At 43.8% G+C, this 24,778-nt stretch overlaps 1 protein-coding gene across 8 annotated transcripts in view; it reads left to right on the top strand.

Moving 5' to 3' along the window:
* Positions 1-9,571: 9,571 nt before the first annotated feature.
* Positions 9,572-24,778, top strand: part of htt (huntingtin) — a 216,068-nt gene continuing 200,861 nt past the window's right edge. For all 8 annotated transcript variants that reach the window (XM_080189503.1, XM_080189502.1, XM_080189500.1 and 5 more), the window contains exon 1: positions 9,572-9,863. In XM_080189503.1, the coding sequence (XP_080045629.1) occupies positions 9,775-9,863 (89 nt within the window). In that variant the 5' untranslated portion in view covers positions 9,572-9,774. The remainder of the gene's footprint in view (positions 9,864-24,778) is intronic.

Here is a 24,778-nt window from a genome sequence, read left to right as displayed (position 1 = left end):
GGTGCGATTCTACTGACACACTGGGAAGCTTCTATCAAAATAAATTTTACTTAACACAGTTTGACTATAACAAATGAATTAGCCTAACTTTTAACAATTGAACAATATTTAAACGAGAAGGGAAAACACAGTTTCTCTTTCATTTCTAAAACAAGCAGTTACTGCCTGGTTTTGAAAGAAGACCGATTGGTCTCTCGCTCTCCCTTTCTAGAGTTTGTCTGAAAGTTCCAAAACGCAGGCTGTGCCCTCTAGTTCTTGTTTCCTTTCTAAGTGGAAATAATCTCTCTGCTTCTACCCTGTCTAGTCTCTTTGTTATCTTATATGTCTCTATAAGATTTCCTCTCAGCCTTCTGAACTCCTAAGTACAGGCCCAATCTACTCAATCTCTCCTCATAAGCTAACCCCCTCATCTCTGAAATCAACCTGGTGAACCTTCTCTGTACTCCCTCCAAAGCCAATATATCCTTTCACAATAAGAGGACCAAAATTGCACACACTACTCGAGTTGCGGCCTCACCAGTACCTTGTACAATTGCAGCAAGACCTCCCTGCTTTTATACTTCATCCCCCTTGCGATAAAGGCCAACCTTGATCACTTGCTGCACCTGCAGACTGAGTTTTTGTGATTCATTCAGGTCCCTCTGCACAGTAGCATGTTGTAATTTTTCACCATTTAAATAATAGTCCATCCTACTATTATTCCTCCCAAAGTGGATAACCTCACACTTGCCAATGTTATACTCCATCTGCCAGATCCTTGCCCACTCACTTGGCCTGTCCAAATCTCTCTGCAGACTTTCTGCGTCCTTCACGCGTTTTGCTTTCCCACTCATCTTTGTGTCATCCGCAAACTTTGTTACCTTACACTCAGCCCCCTCCTCCAGATTGTCTATGTATATGGTAAACAGTTGAGGCCCCAGCACCGATCCCTGCGGCATGCCACTAGTCACCAACTGCCAACAGGAAAAGCACGCATTTATTCCAACTCTCTGCTTCTTGTTAGATAGCCAATCCTCAATCCACGCTAACACTTTACCCCCAACTCCGTGCACCCTAACCTTCTGCAGCAACCTTTTGTGAGGCACCTTATCGAACGCCTTCTGGAAATCTAAAAACACCACATCCACCGGTTCCCCTCTGTCAACCACACTCGTTACATCTTCATAAAAATCCAGTAAATTCATCAAACGTGACCTTCCCTTCATGAATCCTTGCTGTGTCTGCTTGATTGTACCATTCTTTTCCAGGTGTCCTGCTATTTCTTCCTCAATGATAGATTCCAGCATATTCCCAACTACGGATGTTAAACTAACCGGCCTGTAGTTACCCGCCTTTTGTCTACCTCCTTTTTCAAACAGTGACATTACATTAGCTGTTTTCCAATCAGCTGGCACCTCCCCAGAGTCCAGCGAATTTTGATAAATTACAACTAACGCATCTGCTATTACTTCTGTCGTTTCTTTTACCCTGGGATGCATTCTATCCGGACCGGGGACTTGTCTACTTTTAGTCCCATTAGTCTACCAAGCACTACCTCTTAAGTAATAGTAATCGTTTTAAGGTCCTCACCCCCTACAGTCCCGTGACCGTCATTTATCGGTACGCTATTTGTGTCCTCTACTGTGAAGACCGACGCAAAAAATTTGTTTAAGGCCTTGGCCATTTCCTTGTTTCCCATTATTAAATCCCCCTTCTCGTCTTCTAAGGGGCCAACATTTACTTTAGCCAATCTTTTCCTTTTTATATATTTGTAAAAACTTTTACTATCAGTTTTTATATTTTGTGCTAGTTTAGTTTCATAATCTATCTTTCCTTTCTTTATCGCTTTCTTCGCAGTTCTTTGTTTTTTTTTAAAAGCTTTTCCAATCTTCTAGTTCCCCACTAATTTTGGCCACTCTGTACGCATTGGTTTTTAATTTGATACTCTCCTTTATTTCCTTAGTTATCCACGGCTGGTTATCCCTTTTCTTACATTCCTTCTTTTTCACTGAACAACAAGGTACTTGTGTAAATATTTATTAGTACAATGCAAGTACGAGGGAGAGTGAGAGTGACTGCCCTTGACGTCAAAGCAGCTTTTTGGGCAATAATTATAAACATATGAAATAGGAGAAGAAGTAGGCCATTTGGCCCCTTGAGGCTGCTCTATCATTCAATAAGATCATCACTGTCCTGTTGGTAGTTCAAGTTTTACATTCCTATCTACTCCCTGATAACCTTAGATTCTTGTTAGGCAAGTGAATTTATCTAACTCTGTCTTAAAAATATTCCACCTTGCCTCCACTGCCTTCTGAGACAGAGACTTCCAAAGTTACACAACCTTCCAGGGGGAAAAATAATTCTCCTAATTTTAAAACTGTGCCCCACAAGAAAAAATGGCCTTTCTACTTCCACCTTGTCAAAACCATTCAGGATCTTGTGTTCCTCAATCAAACTCCAGCAGAAACAAACCCCAACTTGTCCAACCTTTCCACATAAGACAAACCATTCATTCCTGGTGTCACTCGGGTAAACCCCTTCTAAATCACTTCCAATGTATTTACATTCTTTCTTAAATAAGGAAACCAAAACTGAACACAGTATTTGAGACGTAGTTTCACCAATGTGCTGCATATGTAAGTTTTGCATATGTAAGGGGTAAGTTTTTCACTCAGAGGGTGGTGAGTGAATGGAATCGGCTGCCGTCAGTGATGGTGGAGGCGAACTCGCTGGGGTCTTTTAAAAGACTTCTGGATGAGTATATAGGGTTTTATGGGATTGGGGGTTATAGATAGGTGTTGATGTGATCGGCGCAACTCGTGGGCCGAAGGGCCTGTTTGTGCTGTAGTGTTCTATGTTCTATGTTCATAACACCCTTACCTTTATGTACAATTCCTTGTACTGAAGTATAGCATTCAATTAGCCTTCTTACTTGCTCGCTGTACCTGCGTACTGACTTTTTGTGACTCGTGCATTAGAACACTCCCTGCACCTTGGCGTTCTGCAGCTGTTCTCTAAGTAATACTTTTTTTTATTCTTCTGGCTAAAGTGAACAACTTCACATTTTCCCACATTATACTCCATCTGCCAGATTTTTGTCCACTCGCTCAACCTATCTATATCTTCCTGAACCCTCCTTATGTTCTCTTCAGGACATACTTTCCTATCAATCTTTGTGTGAACTGAAAGTTCAGCAACCATGCATTCAATTCCCTTATCAAAGTATTTGATATAAATTGTAAAGAGTTGAGGTTCCAGCGAGACTACACTGATAAAGAATCTGGTGAAATAGGGCATAACCAATCAATCTACACCGCATTGTGTAGGATTCAGGTGCCCCCTAGTAATTGACTCTTCCATCCTGGGAAAAAGCTTCTGATTATCCACTCTGCCCATGTCCCTCATAATCATGTAGAATTCTAGCAGGTCGCCTCTCTGTCGTTACAGTGAGAACAAACCAAGTTTCTCCAACCTCTCCTCATAGCTAATGCCCTCCATATGAGGCAACATCCTGGTAAATCTTTTCTGTACACCCTCCAAAGCCTCTATATCCTTCAGGTAGTGTGTACTCCTGCTTTTAGTTTGTATTTTTCTATTGTCCTGTGTTGTAGTTTCACCAGATTGACACCTCATTTATAGATATGCTTAGTGTTGCTCCAGACATGCCCTCCTGCACTCTTCATTGATCCTAGGTTGATCCCCGGCTTAGTGGTAATGGTCATGATGTGGGTATGCCGCATGGGGGATATTTTGGCCATGAGGTTAGAGATTGTGATTGAGTACAATTATGCTGCTGCTGATGGCCCACAGTGCCTCATGGAGCCCACTCTTGAGTTCTAAATCTGTTTGAAGTCCATCCCATTTAGCACAGTGGTACTGCCACACAACACCATATAAATACTGGATTGTTGTTAAAAACCAACCTGGCAACATAACACCCCTCATTCAATTGATTGGCTGAATGCGCAGCTCAGCTTTCCAAGGCTGATGTGAAGGAACAATCATTTGTGTCACTAGCGACTAAGGTAGCGTGGTTCCTGTCAGCCTATAGAACCACCCTGGGTACCACCACTGGGATAGCTCCAGCTGAGTTGTTGATGGGTCGATGCTTGAGAACCAGGTTGAGCCTGGGAGTTCCGAATTTGGCGGGGTGGATGGAGACAAGACAGAATTGTCAGGAAAGGAACCATGATTCGTCAGAAGCAGAAGAAGCATTTGAGATAGACGGTCCAGACTTTGGAAAGAATTTTGAAAGCGGAGTAAGTTGGGTCTCAGGGGTTTTTCTAGCTGGGACGGGACTACCATCCTACAAAGTGAAAGTGCGGGACAAGTTTTGGTAGATCGTCTGTGGAGACAGGACCTGGCACAAGAGGTGGTGTTGTCGCACAATCCAATTGTGCAACCAAGTAGGGTTGTTTATCTAAGGAGTGAAGTGGCTGATCAGCCAATGGCAGGCCAAGACTCTGCTCCCAGTGAAACCAAGGAAATAGTGGGAAGTGATGTGCTGGAACCAGGGGAGAAGCCTGTCAGCCGTGGCAGCAGCGTCCTTGTATGTATATTTAAGGTTAAGATAGTTAGATTTTTGGTCAGTAAGGGAATCAAAGGATAAGGGGAAAGGGCAGGAAAGTGGACGTGAGAAACGTGGGATCAGCCATGATCCTATTAAAAGGCAGAGCAGGCTCAAGGGGCTGAATGGCCTACTCCTGCTCCTATTTCTTATGGTCTAGTGAAATAAGTGTGACCAAAACTACCTGAACAGCTGAAGTTGAGTCACGTTGCTTACAAAGAAAGAATCAGTCCCCTGACAGACTGATTTTCTGATAAGCTGTTAAAAATGTTTATTGTTGCTAATATTTTGAAAGTTGTACATGCTTTCAATGTACTGTGGAACATAAAGAGGGAAAAATGTAGTAGCTAGCCTCTTTAAAGAGCATAAGTTGTAGCACTCTGTACGCAGTTGTAAATAGTAATAGTCAGCCAACTGGCTAAGGACTGCATTTATTACACCTAGAATGTTGGCTCTGCTTCTCTCTGCTGCCTAGTCTGCTGCATTCCCCAGCATTTTCTGATTTTACTTTACTTTCCTCGCTTTTCCCAATAACGATGAAACCTCATTGACATGGAAGACATAGGGCGGTGGATAGAGGAGAGCCGGTGGATGTGGTCTTTCTAGATTTTCAGAAGGCGTTTGACAAAGTACCTCACAAGAGGTTATTGCAGAAGGTCGAGGGACATGGAGTTGGGGGTAGGGTGTTAGCGTGGATAGAGGATTGGCTGTCAAATAGGAGGCAGAGAGTGGGGGTCAACGGGTGCTATTCGGATTGGCGGATGGTGACTAGTGGAGTGCCCCAGGGGTCGGTGCTGGGGCCTCAGTTTTTTACCATTTATATAGATGATCTGGAGGAGGGAACCGAGTGTAGGGTGTCGAAATTTGCTGATGACACCAAGATTGGGGGAACGGCAAATTGTGCGGAGGGTGTGGAGAGTCTGCAGAAGGATCTAGATAGGCTGGGCGAATGGGCCAGGAAATGGCAAATGGAATTTAATGTTGGCAAGTGTGAGGTGGTCCACTTTGGTAGGAAGAATGGTAGGAAGGACTATTACTTACGGAGCGAAAAACTGCAGCAGGCGACGGTGCAGAGGGACCTCGGGGTCCTTGTGCATGAGTCGCAAAAACCCAGCTTGCAGGTGCAGCAGGTGGTCAGGAAGGCAAATGGGATGCTGGCCTTCATAGCGAGGGGGATTGAATATAAAAGTAGGGAGGTCTTGCTGCAGCTGTATAGGGCATTGGTGAGGCCGCAGCTGGAGTACTGTGTGCAGTTTTGGGCACCGCACCTGCGCAAAGATATTTTGGCCTTGGAGGGAGTGCAGAGGAGGTTTACTAGGCTGATACCGGAGTTGAGGGGGTTGAGCTATGAGGAGAGGCTGAATAAACTGGGCTTGTACTCGTTAGAGTTTAGAAGAATGAGGGGAGATCTCATTGAGACGTATAAGATGATGAATGGGATGGATAGGATAGAGGTGGAGAGACTCTTCCCGCTCAAAAAAGACAGTAGGACTAGGGGGCACAGCCTCAAGATAAAAGGGGGGCGGTTTAGAACGGAGTTGAGGAGGAACTTCTTCACTCAAAGGGTGGTGAATCTCTGGAATTCTCTGCCCGTTGAAGTGGTGGAGGCTGCCTCGCTAAATATTTTTAAGACGCGGGTTGATGGGTTTTTGATAAGAGAGGGGATTAAGGGTTATGGGGAGAGGGCGGGAATGTGGAACTGAGCCACGACACATCAGCCATGATCTTATTGAATGGCGGGGCAGGCTCGAAGGGCTGGATGGCCTACTCCTGCTCCTATTTCTTATGTTCTTATGTTCTTAAACTGTGTTTCTCTCTCTCTACAGATGCTGCCTGAGCTGCCGAGTATTTCCGGCATTTTCTTTTTTTTTCTGTGACCACCCCGTATCAGTTCTGTCACAAGCCTAGACCCCTAAACCACCAGAATTTTCCCCTTCCCAAAAATGTACTCTATCCATAAAATTTATAATCTGCCTTCATCGGTCAGAGCATTAAGTATGGGTCTTGGAACGTTATGTTGCAACTGTACCAGACGTTAGTAAGGCCACATTCGGAGTACTGTGTACCCTGCTATTGGAAGGATGTTATTAAACTGGAAAAGGTGCAAAAAAGATTTACAAGGAAGTTACCAGAACCGGAAAGTTTAAATTATAAGGAGAGTCTTTTTAGGCTGGGACTTTTCTCCCTGGAACGCAAGATGAGGGGTGACCTTATAGAGATTTAAAAAACCATGAGGGGCAAGGGTAAGGTCAATAGCCAAGGTCTTTTCCCCATGGTACGAAAGTGCAAAACTGGAGGTAAGAGATTTAAGATGACAGGGGAAAGATATAAAAGGGACCTGAGGAGCGATTTTTTCATATAGAGGGTGGTGTGTATGTGGAATGAGCTGCCAAAGAAAGTGGTTGGGGCAGGTACAATTACAAATTTAAAAGACATTTGGACAGGTACATGGATAGGAAAGGTTTAGAGGGCTATGGGCCAAATGCGGGCAAATGGGACTAATTCAGTTTAGGAAACCTGGTTGGCACAGATGAGTTGGGCAGAAGGGCCTTTTTCCATGCTGTATATCTCTATGGGTCTATGATTTCAATACTCCTGATATTTACAATATACATTTTGGCATAGTGTCTAAGAGGTTCTAACCAGCAGCGATTTCTTTTTCCAATAATATACTTAATTTTGTAAAATATCGGAAAGAACATTACAAATATTTCAAAATGGCCACCAAACTGCAATTATTTTCAGGTTCTCTACATGCATCATGTTGCATTACAGACGATTTAAATGGTCATTATAAATGGTGCCAAGGTATGTTGTCTACTTCGATCAAGTTTTGTCCCAATCCACCTCATCAATTCCCCTTAAATCAAGCCCATGCGGTTCTCATTTTATATTGATGGACAACCCAAATTTTAATAAACTCTTTCAGGGTAATGTGGACGTTGCTGGCTGGGCCAGCATTTATTGTCCATCCCTAGTTGCCCTTGCAGTGAGTGATTTGCTAGGCCATTTCTGGGGACATTTAAGAATCAACCACATTGGTTTGGGTCTGGAGTGACATGTAGGCCAGACCAGGTAAAGACAGCAGATTTCCTTCCCTAAAGAACAGTAGTGAACCAGTCGGGGTTTTAGGACAATCAACAATGGTCGTCATGAGATTTTTAATTCCAGGTTTTTACTGGATTCAAATTTCACTATTTGCCATGGTGGGATTTGAACTTGGGTCCCCAGAGCATTATCTTGGGTCTCTGAATCACTAGTCCAGCGAGGATACTACACCACTGCCCGCCTTGCTCTTCTTCTCATTGTAAGAAGTCTCACAACACCAGGTTAAGGTTCAACAGGTTTATTTGGTATTACGAGCTGCTCCTTCATCAGATGAGTGAAGAGGTGGGCTCACAGACATGGCATATATAGACAGAGACTCAATGCAAAATAATGGTTAGAATGTGAATCTTTTTAGGTAATCAAGTCTTAAAAGGTACAGTCAATGCGAGTGAAGAGGGGGCTAATCACAGCTTAAAGAGGTGTGAATTGTCTTAAACCAGGACAGTTAGTTGGACTTTGCAAGCCGAGGCCAAATGGTGGTGGGGGGCGGTGGGGTTACATGTAGTGTAACACGAGCCTAAGATCACAGTTGTGGCTGTTCTCATGCATGCGGAACTTGGCTATTAGTTTCTGATCGGCGATTCTCCATTGTTGCGTGATGCTGTCGGGGAACACGTCAGCAATCAAGGGTATACAGCCTTCGGGTGAGCGTTCTCCAAGGCAGCCTTCAAGACACACCACGATGCAGAATTGCCGAGCAGAAACTGATAGCCAAGTTTCACATACATGAGGATGGCCTCAATCAGGATCTTGGGTTCATGTCACACTACATTTAACCCCCACCTTTTGGCCTGGGCTTGCAAAATCCTACCAACTGTCCTAGCTTGAGACAATTCACACCTATATAACCTGTGATTATCCCTCTCTCCACGTGCAGTGTCTACACCTGTAAAGATCTGAATACCTGTTAAGAATCGCATTCCAACCATTACCTTGCAATTGAGTCTGTGTCTCTATATGACCTGATGTGGAGGTGCTGGCGTTGGACTGGGGTAAGAACGCATTTGTTACTAAATAAACCTGTTGGACTTTAACCTGGTGTTGTGAGACTTCTTACTCTGTATATGACCTGTCTGTGAACCCAACTCTCCACTCACCTGATGAAGGAGCAGCGCTCCGAAAGCTCGTGCTACCAAATAAACCTGTTGGACTTTAACCTGGTGTTGTGAGACTTATTACTGTGCCCACCCCAGTCCAACACCGGCAGCTACACATCATTCTGCTCATTGACCCGCCATCTGATCTTTGACTGGTTAGCAGAGCCCTCACTCACCAGTTTGGGCGCCAAGCAAGGTTGGCACCGTGAGGCTCCGACTCGATCTCGCCCTCGCACCGCCCTCAGTGGCCCAATACCGATCGCCTATTGGTCAATATGTATATCAATCATCCGTCAATGGCCAAGAAGCGGCCTTCTATTGGTCAATACGGCCATCAATCAGCTGGAGCCAGGCTGTCCCGCCCTCAAACTACTGTGATTGGCCTATGGAGACTGAACCTTCTCGGTTATTGGATAACACGTCCATCAATTGGCAGTGGGAGGGCCGGTCCTGTGTCGCGCAACGTTTTTCCAATATGTCCCGCCTCCAAACTACGGCCATTGGCATAGAGGACTCAAATCCCAATCGCCGATTGGCGCTGTGGTCCATCAATTAGCATCCCGGGGGCGGGAGGAAAGCCGTTCCGATTGGTCAGCCGGCCCATCAGTCGGCGGGATCTCTCGGCCTTCACGTGAAGTTAGGATGTCTTCTTCTCTCCCGCCTCCAAGCGAGTCTGATTGGCCTAAAAGACCAAATGTCGAGTGTCGATTGGTCTATCGGGCCATCTATCAGTTGGTGGGGCGGGGCAGGCGGCAGCGTCAGGTTAGGTTGCAGGGCGCGGAGAGCGGGACGCTTCCTCAGTAAAGATGGCGGCGGCGGCGCTTGACGATGGCGGACGCTTCGGTTGGTGTGTGTGCTGCAGCTAGGAGCCCCACAGCTGCCGACGAGCACCGAGTTCCAGCGGCGGTTTTCGTGTGTTTGCAGTTGGAATTAAAATCACTTTGCAAGGACTAAAATTCCCGAGCGCCTCTCCTGTCACCCCAGTTGTTATATATATATTTATATACCTGTCTCCATAATAAAATGGCAACCATGGAGAAACTGATGAAGGCCTTCGAGTCACTAAAGTCATTCCAGCAGGGACCATCCACCGAGGAGCTGGGACAGAAACAGTGAGTAAACACATCCTGAGAGTGACACCAACCGAAAAAAATGCTACACACACGCGCAGTAAAACACACACAAGGACACAGAAATACTGGCACAAAATCACATGGAAGCATACATACAGGACACACTCTGACATGTCAAAGGCATATGTTGGTGTGCATGAAGACAAGATGATACATGGCACATGTTGACATGCACATGCCTGCAAAAGCATACACTGCTATTGCATGTGTTGGCCCACATGCAAAAATACGATAATGTGCTAAATCACTGCCTACAACTGTGTCTATTTTTGCACAAGTACTAAAATGAAAAAAACTGACACATGCTGGCACACTAGTATGCACAAACATGTACACATACAAAAACACATTAATATGTACAAATACACTGACACATGCAGAAACATGCAAGGAAGTGCAGAAATTAATGTGTTGGCAGCAAGCATACTGCCACACATCTGATGTAGCCTCAAAATACACATGCACATGGTCAAATACAGTTTGAGTGTTTGAAGGAAATCTGAGAAATGATCAGGGATCTGTTCTTTTGCTGTCTGAATTCTGTATTTATTTGCTGTTGTTTGTGGTGCTTGCCAGATGTTTTCACATTGATAGCACTGTTTTCCTTCAGGTAGTCAATGCCTATTTTTGCTGGAGGGTTGGGGGCAGGGAAATAGAGCAACAAAAAATAAACTATTGTTATAAACTTGAAACCAAGAACACTGTAAATGTGTGTGTGTGTATATATATCTGGGTATATTCCTATATATTTTCTCTGGGATTGCATCAATATTTGTTGCAGAGGTGGCTGACATTGTAAAGAGAGATGGATTTAATGGGCAATACCTGAAGGTTTTATCGAACAGTGGGTTATGTCCTAGCCTCTGAGCCAGAAGCTTTGGATTCGATTCCCACTCCAGGACTTGCAGACCAAAGAAGGTTCATCCATAACGTGGGCCAACATGCTGCATGTCAACTTGCAAATCCTTCCAACATAAGTTAAAAGCGGGTGGTGAGAGTGGGAGAGATTCCTGCTCAACCATGTGATGGAAGAAAATTGGAGTGTCTACCATCGCTATCCATTGCTCCAGGTGATGACACAGCAACTCGGACTCTTTCAGGGTTAGTTAACTCAACTGGCTATTTATTTAACAAGACCTTCAAGTTGGGAACTTTTTTCATCAACTGATGCACCATCACTTCACTCCTTCACTTTTTATGCTACCTGCCCCACCCCACATCCAGTCAGTTGATTCTTAACAATATTGTCCTTTTTCAACTGCAGATAGCAAGAATGCACTTAGTACGATTTTGAAGCAGGATGTTGACAAAGAAAGGGGAAGGTGACCAAACATCCTGGGCAAGTGTGGTTAAAAGTTCCCCTCCTCAAGATTGAACACACAGTTCAGTATCTCACAAACTGGTGTAGATCAAACTGTTGCCAACAACAGAGAGTTCAATGCCTGTTTCAGCTGTGGCGTATTTGGGACCTGGTCCTTGCCCCATTCATGGAAGTTGTGGTGCAGTGGGTCAGACCTGCCTTTGGACAGAGAATGCAAGAAGGCGGCAATACTGTTTTTTTTTACATGGGGTGCAAGTTAAGATGAGTTATGGAAAATGGAGTGAGAGTGGGATATTGGTGTGGGATCCTCCCTTGCGCCTCATGCACTCGGCAGCATTGCTGTTGTATTTCCCATTGAAACGCAACAGCTTTGTGAGATACTGAACTGAGTGTTCAATCTTGAGGAGGGGAGCTTTTAACCACACTTGCCCAGGATGTTTGGTCACCTTCCCCTTTACTTTACTTTGCACTTAGTACGATTTTGAAGCAGGATGTTGACATTCTTTCTATCTGCAGGTGAATAAGGACAATATTGTTAAGAATAAACTGACTGGATATGGGGTGGGGTAGGTAGCGTAAAAAGTGAAACTGGAGTGAGGTGATGGTGCATCAGCTGATAAAGTTCCCAACTTGAAGGTCTTGTTAAATACTTGAGTTGGTGATGTAGCTTGGTGAAATCTATACAGTGAGTGTGTTTACTGTACATTGACACTCTTCTGCTCCTGCTGATGAATCCCATGTACCAAGACTCACTTAGTCCAGCCATTATGTGAGATTCTCCAAGATAAGGTGCAAGGGAACTATATTATTGTTTATTTCTAGTGGTGCATTATTTAAAATGCTCACCTTTTTGACTTATTTATTATTGTCACATATATTAGTATACAGTGAAAGGAATTTCTTGCACACTAGACAGATAAAGCATACCGTACATAGAGAAGGAAAGGGGAGAGTGGAGAATGTAGTGTTACAGTCATAGTTAGGGTGTAGAGAAAGATCAATGTGAAAGTATTGTTGAAGATTTTAAGAGTTAGAACAAAGTTTTAGAAGCCAGAATGAGAGTAAAAGAATTAGAAGGTATGCTGGACACAGCTTGCAAAAAGTTGCCATGCTCCAGAGCCATCTCTGACCCCTTGCAAGGCAAGTATTTTTCTGGGAGCATCATTTCTGGTGACTTTTGGAAAATGTGGGTTTGAATACAAGGACCCTGATTTTGCAAATACAGTGGTGTTTGTTCATAAACCTGACTGATAAGCGGATGTATGTAACACACTACCACGGTTTTTGTCAGTAATAATAGCTAATGGGGTGTAAGTTACAATGCATTAAAGAGTTCAGGTAACCCTATGAGAAATATAAGTGGAATTACTACCATTTTTACATGTCGAATGTTACTATTTATTGCAGACAATATACTTCTTCATTTGGCACTAGCCTTTATTCTTTGCAGGAGACATATACTTGGGATGTTTGCCAGTGACTTTGCCGGAGATGATTGATGTAGATGTGATGTAGCTGTAAGCATATAACAACTAATGGCATCTGACAAGAGTTTAGGCGTTCTGTGCAGGACCCAGTGCTACAGCAGAGTTTATCTCTGACTTGGATTTTGTTGGAAAGTTGGTGACAGGATTGAAAAATCCTTTGATCCCAACTTCCCCAATGAACGGTGTTGCAAAGGATCTCATGAGCTGTGTCTTGCACTGATTTTGAATGGACTGGTGATTGAGCAGACTTATCTTGTGCTTGTGAATTCTGATCAGTGCTAGAGCCAAGAAATGAGAGGGACACCCCATACTGAGTCTCATGAGGATGTTTTTCCGAATAGATCTTGAGTTGATTCCGAGTGAGGCATTTTACTTGATGCATAGCTAGCTGCGTGGATCTGAGTGACAAAGTCAAGCCATCAAGGTCATGTGCCTCAGGAGTCCACTCTATCATGGACGCCCCCCCCCCCCCCCCCCCCCCCCCATCCTGCCACTGCCACCCCCACACCCCGCGCACACAGTCACTCACGCTCTCAAGTTAAGTTCACTGTGGGGGAAAATAGAGTTGAAAGTAATTTAATCAGCTCATATATAGTTATTAAAATTCTTGTAAACCCTGCAAATGACTTCCAGTATGATGCATAGTACATTTACTGCCATCAACTTTCACTGTACTTGCCAATTATACTCCAAGCTCTAATTAAAAGCAGGCCAATGGTTTTATGCACTCTTTGATTCGTATCATCATTAGAAATAGAGACAGGAGTAAACCATTCGGCTCCTCTGGTCTGTTCTGGTCCAACATTTCTAACATTCACTTCCTTGCCCTTTCCCCTTAACCCTTGATTCCCTTACTGATCAAAAATCTATCTCAGCCTTGAATATACACAAGGATTCTGCCCCCACAGCTCTCTTGAGGCAAGGAGTTCCAAAGACACTCGACCCTCAGAAGAAACTCCTCCTTATCTCAATCTTAAATTGACGCTCCTTTATTCTGAGACCTTACCTCTGGTCCTAGATACTTCCATGAGGATAAAACATCCTCTTTTTCAATGAGATAGAATCCCTTCAGCGCAGAAGATGACTATTCGGCCCATCAAGACTGCACCACTGACAATTCCACCCAGGTCCTATCCCTGTAACCCCATGTATTTATCTTGTTAATCCCCCTAACGCTGTGGGCAATTTTAGCATAGCCAATCAACCTAACCTGATTGTCTTTGGAGATTACATCTCATTCTTCTCAATTCCAGTGAGTAGAGTCCCAACCTGTTTATCCTTTCTCATAAGCAATCCCTCCATACTGGTGATATTTCAGAGAGTGGGGGTCAATGGGTGCTATTCGGATTGGCGGTTGGTGACTAGTGGAGTGCCCCAGGGGTCGGTGCTGGGGCCTCAGCTATTTACCATTTATATAGATGATCTGGAGGAGGGAACCGAGTGTATGGTGTCGAAATTTGCTGATGACACCAAGATTGGTGGAACGGCAAATTGTGCGGAGGGTGTGGAGAGTCTGCAGAAGGATCTAGATAGGCTGGGCGAATGGGCCAGGAACTGGCAAATGGAATTTAATGTTGGCATATGTGAGGTTGTCCACTTTGGTAGGAAGGGCTATTACTTATGTGGCGAAAAACTGCAGCATGCGACGGTGCAGAGGGACCTCGGGGTCCTTGTGCATGAGTCGCAAAAACCCAGCCTGCAGGTGCAGCAGGTGGTCAGGAAGGCTAATAGGATGCTGGCCTTCATAGCGAGGGGGATTGAATATAAAAGTAGGGAGGTCTTGCTGCAGCTGTATAGGGCATTGGTGAGGCCGCAGCTGGAGTACTGTGTGCAGTTTTGGTCACCGTACTTACGCAAGGATTTCTTGGCCTTGGAGGGAGTGCAGAGGAGGTTTACTAGGCTGATTCCGGAGTTGAGGGGGTTGAACTATGAGGAGAGGCTGAATAAACTAGCTTGTACTCGTTCGAGTTTAGAAGAATGAAGTTGATCTCATTGAGACGTATAAGATGTTGAATGGGATGGATAGGATAGAGGTGGAGAGGCTCTTCCTGCTCAGAAAGGACAGTAGGACTAGAGGGCACAGCCTCAAGATAAAGGGGGGGGGCAGTTTAGAACACAGTTGAGGAGGAACTTCTTCACTCAAAGGGTGGTGAATCTCTGGAATTCTCTGCCCGTTGAAGTGGTGGAGGCTGCCTCGCTCAATATTTTTAAGACGCGGGTTGATAGGTTTTTGATAGGCAAGGGGATTAAGGGTTATGGGGAGAGGGTGGGAATGTGGAACTGAGCCACGACAGATCGGCCATGATTTTATTGAGTGGCGGGGCAGGCTCGAGGGGCTAGATGGCCTACTCCTGCTCCTATTTCTTATGTTCTTATGTTCTTATATTTCATAAGTTGCAGAAAATGCTTAATCATTTGTATATTGATAGAACTGTCATCAACTTCAAATAGTAAAAACAAAAGGAATATTTACACTTTGACACAGAAGGAGCTCTCACAGTCAATGTTTTTGATTTGATTTATTATTATTACCTGTTTTTGTATGCAGTGAAAAGTATTGTCTCTTGTGCATTATACAGACAGAAACATGCCCTTTATAGAGCGCATAGGTGAGAAGAAAAGGAGAGGGTGCAGAACATAGCTAGGTGTGGAAAAAGATCAGCTTAATATATGGTGGTCAAAAGTCTAGCAGCAGGTAACACGCTGTTCTTGAGTCGGTTGGTATGCGACCTCAGACTTTTGCATCTTCTGACAGAAGAAGATGGAAGAGAGTCCGGGCTGTGTGGTCCTTGATTATGCTGACTGCATTTCTGAGGCATTGGGAAGTTTAGACAGTGTCAGTGGATGGGTGGCAGGTTTCAGTGATGGACTGGGCTTCGTTCATGACCCTTCTGTAGTTTCTTGTAGTCTTGGCCAGAGCAGGAACCATACCAAGCTGTGGCAGATCCAGAAAGAATGCTTTCTATGGTGCATCTGTAAAATTGCATTCTGCACAATGTTGTACCCAGTCAGCACGCACTTCACTTCATTCATACCGCTAGCAAAAAGACTACGCAGATGGAAACTAGTGGAACGTGGCAATCTTGCATGTGGGCAACGGGTCAACAAAATGTCTTGAGTTGTACTCAGAATCCAGATTGGTGGGCACATGCAGCCACTGCCCCAGAGCATTATCCAAGGCCTCTGGATTACTTGTCTAGTGACGTTACCACTATTCCACCATTAACACTTGTGTGAGTAAATGTGGAAAATATGTAATTTTTACCTGTTCACTTAAACTGTTCAGAGGAATGAGAAATTAACGTAGACGCCTCCAGTGCTTGAATTTTGAATATTGTAAAGTTCTCATACACTAGTAAGTGACTTAAATTATTTGATATTGAGCTCAAATTTCTCCAAAAATGACAGCAAAATGTAGCTCTTATCAATGGGCAATATTCTTTTTACCTTCTGAAGTGGTCCAGCAGACCATGCAGTTGTATAAAACCACCATGGATTTCAAGAAAGTGGCCCACCATCCTAGGGTGTCTTGGAATGGGCAGTAAATGCCACCATGCCAGTGATCTTCTCAACTCGTGAATGAACAGGGGTGACACGGTAAAACAGTGGTTAGCACTGTTGCTTCACAGCGCCAGGGACCTGGGTCTGATTCCCGGCTTGAGTCACTGAAGTTTGCACGTTCTCCCCATGTCTGTGTGGGTTTCCTGCAGGTGCTCTGGTTTCCTCCCACATTCTGAAAGACATGCTGGTTAGGTGCATTGACCTGAACAGGCACTGGACTGTGGCAACTAGGGGATTTTCACAGTAACTTCGTTGCAGTGTTAATATAAGCCTTACTTGTGACTAATATATTAACTTTAATAGAAAATCAAATTATTTCAAAACTCAGGAGTGGTACAGCATGAAAATGAACTTAGATAGTCAGTGAGTTAGTAGTCTTAGTGATACATTATGAAGTGGAGCAGGCACAGACAAGGTGCTTCCATATTGCTACAACTAGTTCCCTTAACTCTGGCTCACCAATATTTCAGCAGCTATAATTCCAGCAGTTTAACGAGTGGGTTAAGATGCAGAAAACCACTCTATTTGATATCTTGCTTTCAGAATATCAACTCCATAGCCTTACCATTTCAATTTTAATATGCACTGAACAGACAGCTACAGCACCAGTCTTTTCAAAAAGGAAGGCACTTTTGAGAATGCAGTAGTGTCGATTGGCAGCCAAGTTCTTCTGCTCCCCTGGCCAGTCTCTCTCCTTGCACCCTTTGTAAACTTGACTCATTCAAATCTCTGCAGCCCACACCCTAACTCGCCCCAAGTCCCATTTGCTCTTCACTCCTATTCTTGCTGACTTGCATTTGATTCCAGTTGGAAAGTTTCTCAGTTTTAAATCTCCCATGCTTGTTTTCAAATCCTGCCATGAACTCACCCCTCCCCCTCACCTGATGAGTCCTCCCTAGATCCCTGAGCTCTGTTAATTCTTGCCACATGTGCATGTCCAATTTTAACTCTTTCACCATTGGCATTCAAACTGCCAAGGCTGCAAGTTCTGGGATCCTCTGCCTAGACCCCTCTCTTTGCTTCTTCAGCCGGAAGTGCCAAGGGGTGATCTATTTCAGCCACCTTCTGACAATCCCATCATCTCAAATGTCAGTCTTCAGCCAGTTTGATTCACTCCACATGATATCAAGAAAGGCTGAAAACACAGGATGCTTCAAAGGTTATGGGCCATGATGATATTCCTGCAATAGCATTGAAGATTTGTACTCCAGAACTAGCCAATTATAACTCCAACAATCTATTCCTGATCATCAGTAGAGTGTTGGAAGATGCCTTTGACAGTGTTATCAAGGAGTGGTTAGCAATAATCTGCTCACCTGCACTCGGTTTGGGTTCTGCCAGGATGACTTAGCTCTTGATCTTATGACCTTGGTCCAGACATGGACAAAAGAGCTGACTTGAGGTGAGAGTGACTACCCTTGAAGTCCAAGTGTAGAATCAAAGAACTTTTGGAAAACTGGAATCACTGGGAATCAGGGGCAAACTCCCACAGGTTGGAACCATACCTAGCATAGTGAAAAATATTTAGTTTTGGAACTCAGTCATCTCAGTACCAGGATGTTACTGCAGGAGCTCCTCAGTAGTGTCTTAGGCTCATCCGTCTTCAGCTGTGTCATCAATGACTTCCTTCCATTATAAGGTCAGAAGTGTAGATGTTTGCTGATGATTGCACAATGTTCAGTACCATTTACGACTCCTTAGAGATAGAAGCAGTCCATATCCAAATACAGCTAGACCTGGACAATATTCAGGCCCAAGCTGAACAGCGGCAAGTAAAGGCAAAATACTGTGGCTGCTAGAATCTGAAATGAAAACAAAATCTAAGCAGGTCTGACAGCGTCTGTGGAGAGAGAATATAGCCAATGTTTTGAATTTAGATGACCCTTTCTTTGTCAGAGCGGGCAAGTAACATTTGTGCAACAAAAGTGGCAGGCGCTGACCATCTCTAATGAGAGAGAGCCTAACCATCACCCCATGACATTGAAAATATTACCATTGCTGAATCCCCAATTATCAACATTTGGGGGTTATCTTTGACTAGAAACTGTACTGGACTAGCCATATAAATACTGTGGCTCCATGAGCAAATCAGAGTCTGGGAACTCCAAGGCGTAACTCGCCTCCTGATTTCCCCAAATCTGTCCACCATCTACAAAACCCAAGTCAGGAGTGTGATGGAATACTCTACACTTGCCTGGATGAGGGCAGTTCCAACAACACTCAAGACTGTTAAATTCCAGAACAAAGCATCCTTCTTGATTGGTGCCTCATCCACCATGTTAAACATTCACTCCCTTCACTCACTTTGGCAGCAGTGCAGCAACTCACCAGGGCTACTTTGACAGCGCCTTCCAAATTCGCAATGTCTGCCAAGGACAAGGGCAGCAAATGCAAGGGGATCCCCACACCTGCAAATTCCCTTTTAAGCCCCACACCATCCTGAGACCCCTGTGTTCCTGCACCACCTCCAGAGTTTCTCCCTTTAGTTTATTCTGTCTCTCCACATTCTTCCTGTCAAAATGAATCATCCCTCACTTCTCTTTTCTGAGCGTCAGTTGTCTCATAACTTTAGGTTTTTGTGACATGAGTATTAAAATGTATGCATTAAATGGGTGAGTCTGATTTTAATAATGGAACAGAAGTGGAATATATAAGATAATAAATGCATTCAAAAGAAACCTCTTTACCCAGAGTGCGTTTGAATGTAAAACTAACTCCCACAAATGCATTTAGCTGGAAGCTAGATAAACACCAGGGAGAAGGGTACAAAATGGAGCACCTCTGGAATCATAAATGGCAATTGGGCTGAGTGGCCTGTATCTGTGCTGTAAAATTCTCTTGTATTCTGTATGAATTGCTTGTCCATTAGCTTGGTACAGTGAAGCGAATTGAGGTTGTACTTAATCACGGTTAGCTTTCTTGTTTGTTACACTTCTCTTAAAAATGGCCCCCTCTGTTCGGTTGTTTTTGTTCCTCTTATCTGTTTCTGTGAAATAGAGGCAAATGTGAATTCTGAAGTGATACGCTGAGCTAATAATAGTTCCTTTGCAACAAGTTTATCCAGTGAAAGGCTGAAACTTTTCAGACTGGGGAGAGCTCCCCGCTCACAGATCGTGCAGAGTTAGCTGGGGTCAGCAGTGATGGGATTGTAACCAATCTGGGGTGCTGCATTGCACAGATCCCCTCTTGCTTCAGTATTTTGAAAGAAATCAACAAAATTGTTTTTGAAGAAACTGAAAAAAAATGCTCTTATGATTTTTTTTTCTGCTGGGTTAGTGTGACAATGTCCTGGAAATTGACCTTTGATTCCTGGAGGCTGAAGAACCAGCCTGGTGGATTGGCAATTCCAGAAAAGAGAAAGTGGCAAAATGAGGTTGACCCTTTGGAGAAGCAATCTTGCGTCTGATGTGCTGTTCTAACCAGCATGGCTGCAATCGGGAATACTCATTGCAGAGGTGGTGAACGTACACATGCTACTGTTCTTTAGTATGTGTGTATATTTTAATCATTTCAATTTATTACCCAGATAGAAATTCAGTTCACGTACATTGCTCATCCAGTAAAAAAAATTACATATAAAGGATTGACGACAGTAAAAGAATATTACCCCAACACAGATCAAAGTTTGTCCTTTTTGTTCTTTCATGGGATGTGGGTGGCACTGCCAAGTCTTTCAAGAGGGCACCTCACTACCACTTTCTTGGGGTCAGCTAGGGATGGGCAATAAATGTTGGCCCAGCCATTGAAGCTCACAACCATTGAATTATTGCCCATGAGAAGCTGGTGGTGAGCCATTCCCTTAAAACGCAGTGGTCCATGTGTAGTTACATGTGGTAGTTGCACTGTGCTGTTAAGAAGGGAGTTCCAGGATTAAATTAATTCCAAATGTAATTAAAATGTATGTTTATGTGTGCTGTTGTGTAGGAATTAATTTCTGTAGTGTAGTTTGATGTTCTAAAATTTATACATAACATTGTGGGAAGTTGCCAGCAAACCTAAGCAACTAACCTCATTTATATCCCAGAATCAAATAGCGTATAAGGAGACCATTCAACCCATTATAACTGTGCTGGCTCTTTGGAAGAGCTATCCAGTTTCCTCTGATAGTTACTGTTGAATGTGTGACTCTCGTGCTTTTAATGTTGGAAACATCCCAAGGTGACTTACAAAAAGAAGTTAGATGTGGAGGAGCAGATTAGAGGAAAGAAGAGAAATGTATCGGAGAGCAGACCTTCACACAATGAGTTTTGGATGTTAGCTAGGGGGAGGGGATTTGAGCATGGTGCCTGTGAAGGGCCCTTGAAGAGGACAAGTACATATCTAACCAGATAGCTACGGAAGTCATTTTTTTCTAATGTACATTCAGCTGGCAAATAATAAATGGCATATGCTACGTTGTAAAATTTAAAATGTGTTTGTGTCATCTGTGTCTTACACATGAGTGGGTTGTGTTCTGTTGCCTGAGTAAGTTGGTGATGTCATTCTTAATGACTGCAGGTTACCTGAGCTGTTAGGCTTTGTCGATTGAAGCAATTGTAGCAGATGTGCAGCTCGAGGAACTCTCTTGGGGTTTACTGTTATCCATGAGCTCAAGTATCACAGGTCGATCCGATGTTTACAGTCTTGATGGGCAGCAACTTTAATAGAAATAGTTAAGAAACCTGTCTGTATCTCTTTGCAGCCTCCCTGTGCCCTCGCAACAATGCAAGTCTGTCAATCCCAGCCTTAATTGTATTCAGTGATGGAGCTACTACATCCTCTGGGGTTGAGAATTCTGAAGATTCACACCCCTTTGAATGAAGTAATCTGTTCTCGCCTCGGTCCAAAATGATCACTCCTTAACCTGACACTGTGCCCACCCCCTCCGGCCCCCACCATGTTTTTAGAAATCTTTGTTTTCTTTGTTCAATCTCTTGATTGCGTTCACTGTATCAAGCCCCTTCAGAATTTTGTAGGTTTCAATGAGATTGCTGCTCATTCTTCTAAGCTCCAGACAATATAAGCCCAATTTACTCTGCCTCTCATCATAAGACAGCCCTCTCATCCCAGGGACCAATTTAGTGAACCTTTGCTGTATTGCCTCCAATGCAAGTATGTCCTTTCTTAAATGTGGAGACCAAGACTACATATGGTGTCCCATATGGTCCCATTAAAACCCTGTACAACTGCAGCAAGACTTCTTTGTCTTCAATTCACTTGCAATAAAGACCAACAAGCCACTTGCCCTCCTAATTGCATGCTACATCTGCACGTTAACTTAGTGTTCCTGTTATGAGCACACGCAAGTCTCCTTGAACGTCAACACTGATAGGCTTCTCACCTTTTAAAAAAATATTCTGTTTATCTATTCTTATGATCAATGTGAATAATTTCACATTTCCCTATATTATACTCCATGTGCCATCTTGTTGTCCACTCACTTAACCTGTCTGTAATCTCTTTGCAGCCTCTGTGTTCTCAGAACAGGTTTCTGACTTAATATCCCCTCCAGCAAGTCTGCCTACTTTGTTATCTATAATGTAGCTGGTTTCTGTCCCTAGTTTAGCTGATCAGCTGCTAAATCCTCATTCATGCCTTTGCTATCTCTAGACTAGATTCTGTGTTCTCCTGGCTTACCCCTCACCTCTGTAAACTTCAGCTTATCCAAATTTCTTCCTCCAAGTCCCATTCACCCATCTGCCATGTTCTTGCTGATCTACATTGATGTTGAGTCCGCTCATGTCTCAAACTTAAAATTCTTTTCGTTACTATCAAGTTCCTCCACGGTCTTGACCCTGCTTATCTCTGCAACTTTCTTCAGCTCTACACACCTTTATGTTTCTCCAATTCTGACCTCTTGCACGCTTCTGATTTTAAATGCTTCACCTTTGACGCTCATGCCTCCAGTTACCTAGGCCTTAAACTCAAGAATTCCCACTGTAAAACCCCAAAGCTTCTCCTTTAAGATATTCCTTAAAACCAACCTCTTTGACTAAACTTTAATTTCCTCTCCTTTGTGGCTTGCGGTCACTTTTTATTTTGGTAACGCTTCTGTGAATCGTTTGGGGTCAAGGGGTTATACAGAACCAAGTTATTAACTCAGTCAATTTGTCTTTTTTATAACGAGCAGCTTAATTTAGTGGCCTGAGCACTAAAGTATGTAATTATTCCAGATCAAACTGAAGTTCCTGTGTTGATCAAGTTCCTGTATTTGAGAAGGATGTGCAATCAGTGACTGAGTAAATTAAGAATGATATCAGATTGAAGGAAAAAAATATTCAGTGCTGCAAAGATTAGTGGCAGGCCAGAAGATTGGGAAAATTTTAGAAACTTGCAAAGGATAACTAAAAAATCATTTAAGACTGGAGAACAAAAAATCTGGCAAGAAATGAAAAAACAGACAGTAAAAGCTCCTAAAAGTATATAAAAAGGGCAAGAGCAGTGGCAGAACATTGCCTTAGGTGAGACTGGGAAATGAAATGAGGAAACGATAGAGACTGTGAACTAATGTTTTGCACCTGTATTCACAGTACAAGGCAAAAAGTATCTCAAGAATAGTTTATAAATTAAGAGACAAAATGGAGAGAAAAACTTTAAAAGTCATGATCACCAAAGAAAAAGTTTTGTTTTGTTTTATTTGTTCATGGGTTTCACTGGCTAGACCAACATTTATTGTCCACATTTATTTGCCCTTGAGCTGGGGATGCACTGCATTTTGTAGATGGGACATACTCCTACCACCATGTGTCACTGGTGGAGGGAATATGTGTTGCATGCAGTAGATGGGGTGCCAATCAAACGGGCTGCTTAATCCTGGATGGTGTCGAGCTTCGAGTGTTAATGAAGCTGCACTCGTCCAGGCAAGTGGAGAGTATTCCATCACACTCCTGACTTGTGCCTTGGAGGTGGTGGGTGTGCTTTGGGGAGTTACTCACAGTAAAACTCCCACACCAGATACTGTAAACTTTATTCACTTTATTAAAATAATTTATTCTTGTATTTTGTGGTCCCTTGACTCCTCAACTGCTGGAAATGGCCAGTGCTTTCTTTAGGAAGAAGAAGGGATACTTCAGCCTCTCCAACATATTCTGGTGTTCTTTTTTAATCATGTTTGAGCTATGAATGTTGCTGGTAAGGGCAGTGTTATTGCCCATTCCTAATTGCCTCTGAAACGGTGTAGTGAGCCTTTGCCTTCTTGATCTGTTATAGTCCATGTGCCTGTAGCTTGCTGCTTTTTTCTGTAGTGATTGAATGCAACACTCTTGTGTAGCTTGTAATGTCAGCTTCCATGGAACATATGAGGCCGCAGCTGGAGTACTGTGTGCAGTTTTGGGCGCCGCACCTGCGCAAGGATATTTTGGCCCTGGAGGGAGTGCAGAGGAGGTTTACTAGGCTGATACCGGAGTTGAGGGGATTGAGCTATGAGGAGAGGCTGAATAAACTAGGCTTGTACTCGTTAGAGTTTAGAAGAATGAGGGGAGATCTCATTGAGACGTATAAGATGATGAATGGGATGGATAGGATAGAGGTGGAGAGACTCTTCCCGCTCAAAAAAGACAGTAGGACTAGGGGGCACAGCCTCAAGATAAAGGGGAGGCGGTTTAGAACGGAGTTGAGGAGGAACTTCTTCACTCAAAGGGTGGTGAATCTCTGGAATTCTCTGCCCGTTGAAGTGGTGGAGGCTGCCTCGCTAAATATTTTTAAGAAGCGGGTTGATGGGTTCTTGATAAGAGAGGGGATTAAGGGTTATGGGGAGAGGGCGGGAAAGTGGAACTGAGCCACAACAGATCAGCCATGATCTTATTGAATGGCGGGGCAGGCTCGAAGGGCTAGATGGCCTACTCCTGCTCCTATTTCTTATGTTCTTATGTTCTTATAGGAGATGGCCATTCAGCCCCTCAAACCTGTTCCACCATTCATTGCTAATCTTCTACCTCAAAGAATAAAGAAAATTACAGCACAGGAACAGGCCCTGCGGCCCTCTAAGCCAACACTGACCATGCTGCCAACTGAATTAAAACCCCCTAACCTTCCAGGGACTGTATCCCTTTATTCCTATCCTATTCATACAGTTGTCAAGATATGCCTCTATCATATCTGCTTCCAGTACCTCCCCTGGCAGGGAGTTCCAGGCACCCATGACCCTTTGTGTAAAACAAAAAAACTTGCGTTGTATATCTCCTTTTAAATCTTGCCCCTCGCACCTTAAAACTATGCCCCCTAGTAATTGACCCTTCCACCCTGGGAAAAAGCTTCTGTCTATCCATTCTGTCCATGCCCCTCAATCTTTTTGTCTTCTGTCAGATTGCCCCTCAATCTCCGTCGTCCCAGTGAGAACAAACCAAGTTTCTCCAACATCTCCTCATAGTTCGGCTGCCCCCCCACATTCATTCAGGTGTAAGCCAGTTTTATGATGGCCAGAATACTGGATGGAGGAGAATCCCCGAGGCATTCCCAGTGACCAATGGTGTCAAATAGGGCTGTGTGCTCGCATCCAAACTACACAGCGTGGTGTTTACTGCCATGCTGAATGATGCCTTTCAGGA

The sequence above is a fragment of the Carcharhinus amblyrhynchos genome, chromosome 5 (assembly GCF_965287045.1).
Source record: "Carcharhinus amblyrhynchos chromosome 5, sCarAmb.v2.hapA, whole genome shotgun sequence".
Lineage (NCBI taxonomy): Eukaryota > Metazoa > Chordata > Chondrichthyes > Carcharhiniformes > Carcharhinidae > Carcharhinus > Carcharhinus amblyrhynchos.
The sequence above is the reverse complement of the archived record's forward strand: the minus strand, read 5'-3'. Positions and strand labels throughout refer to the sequence as shown.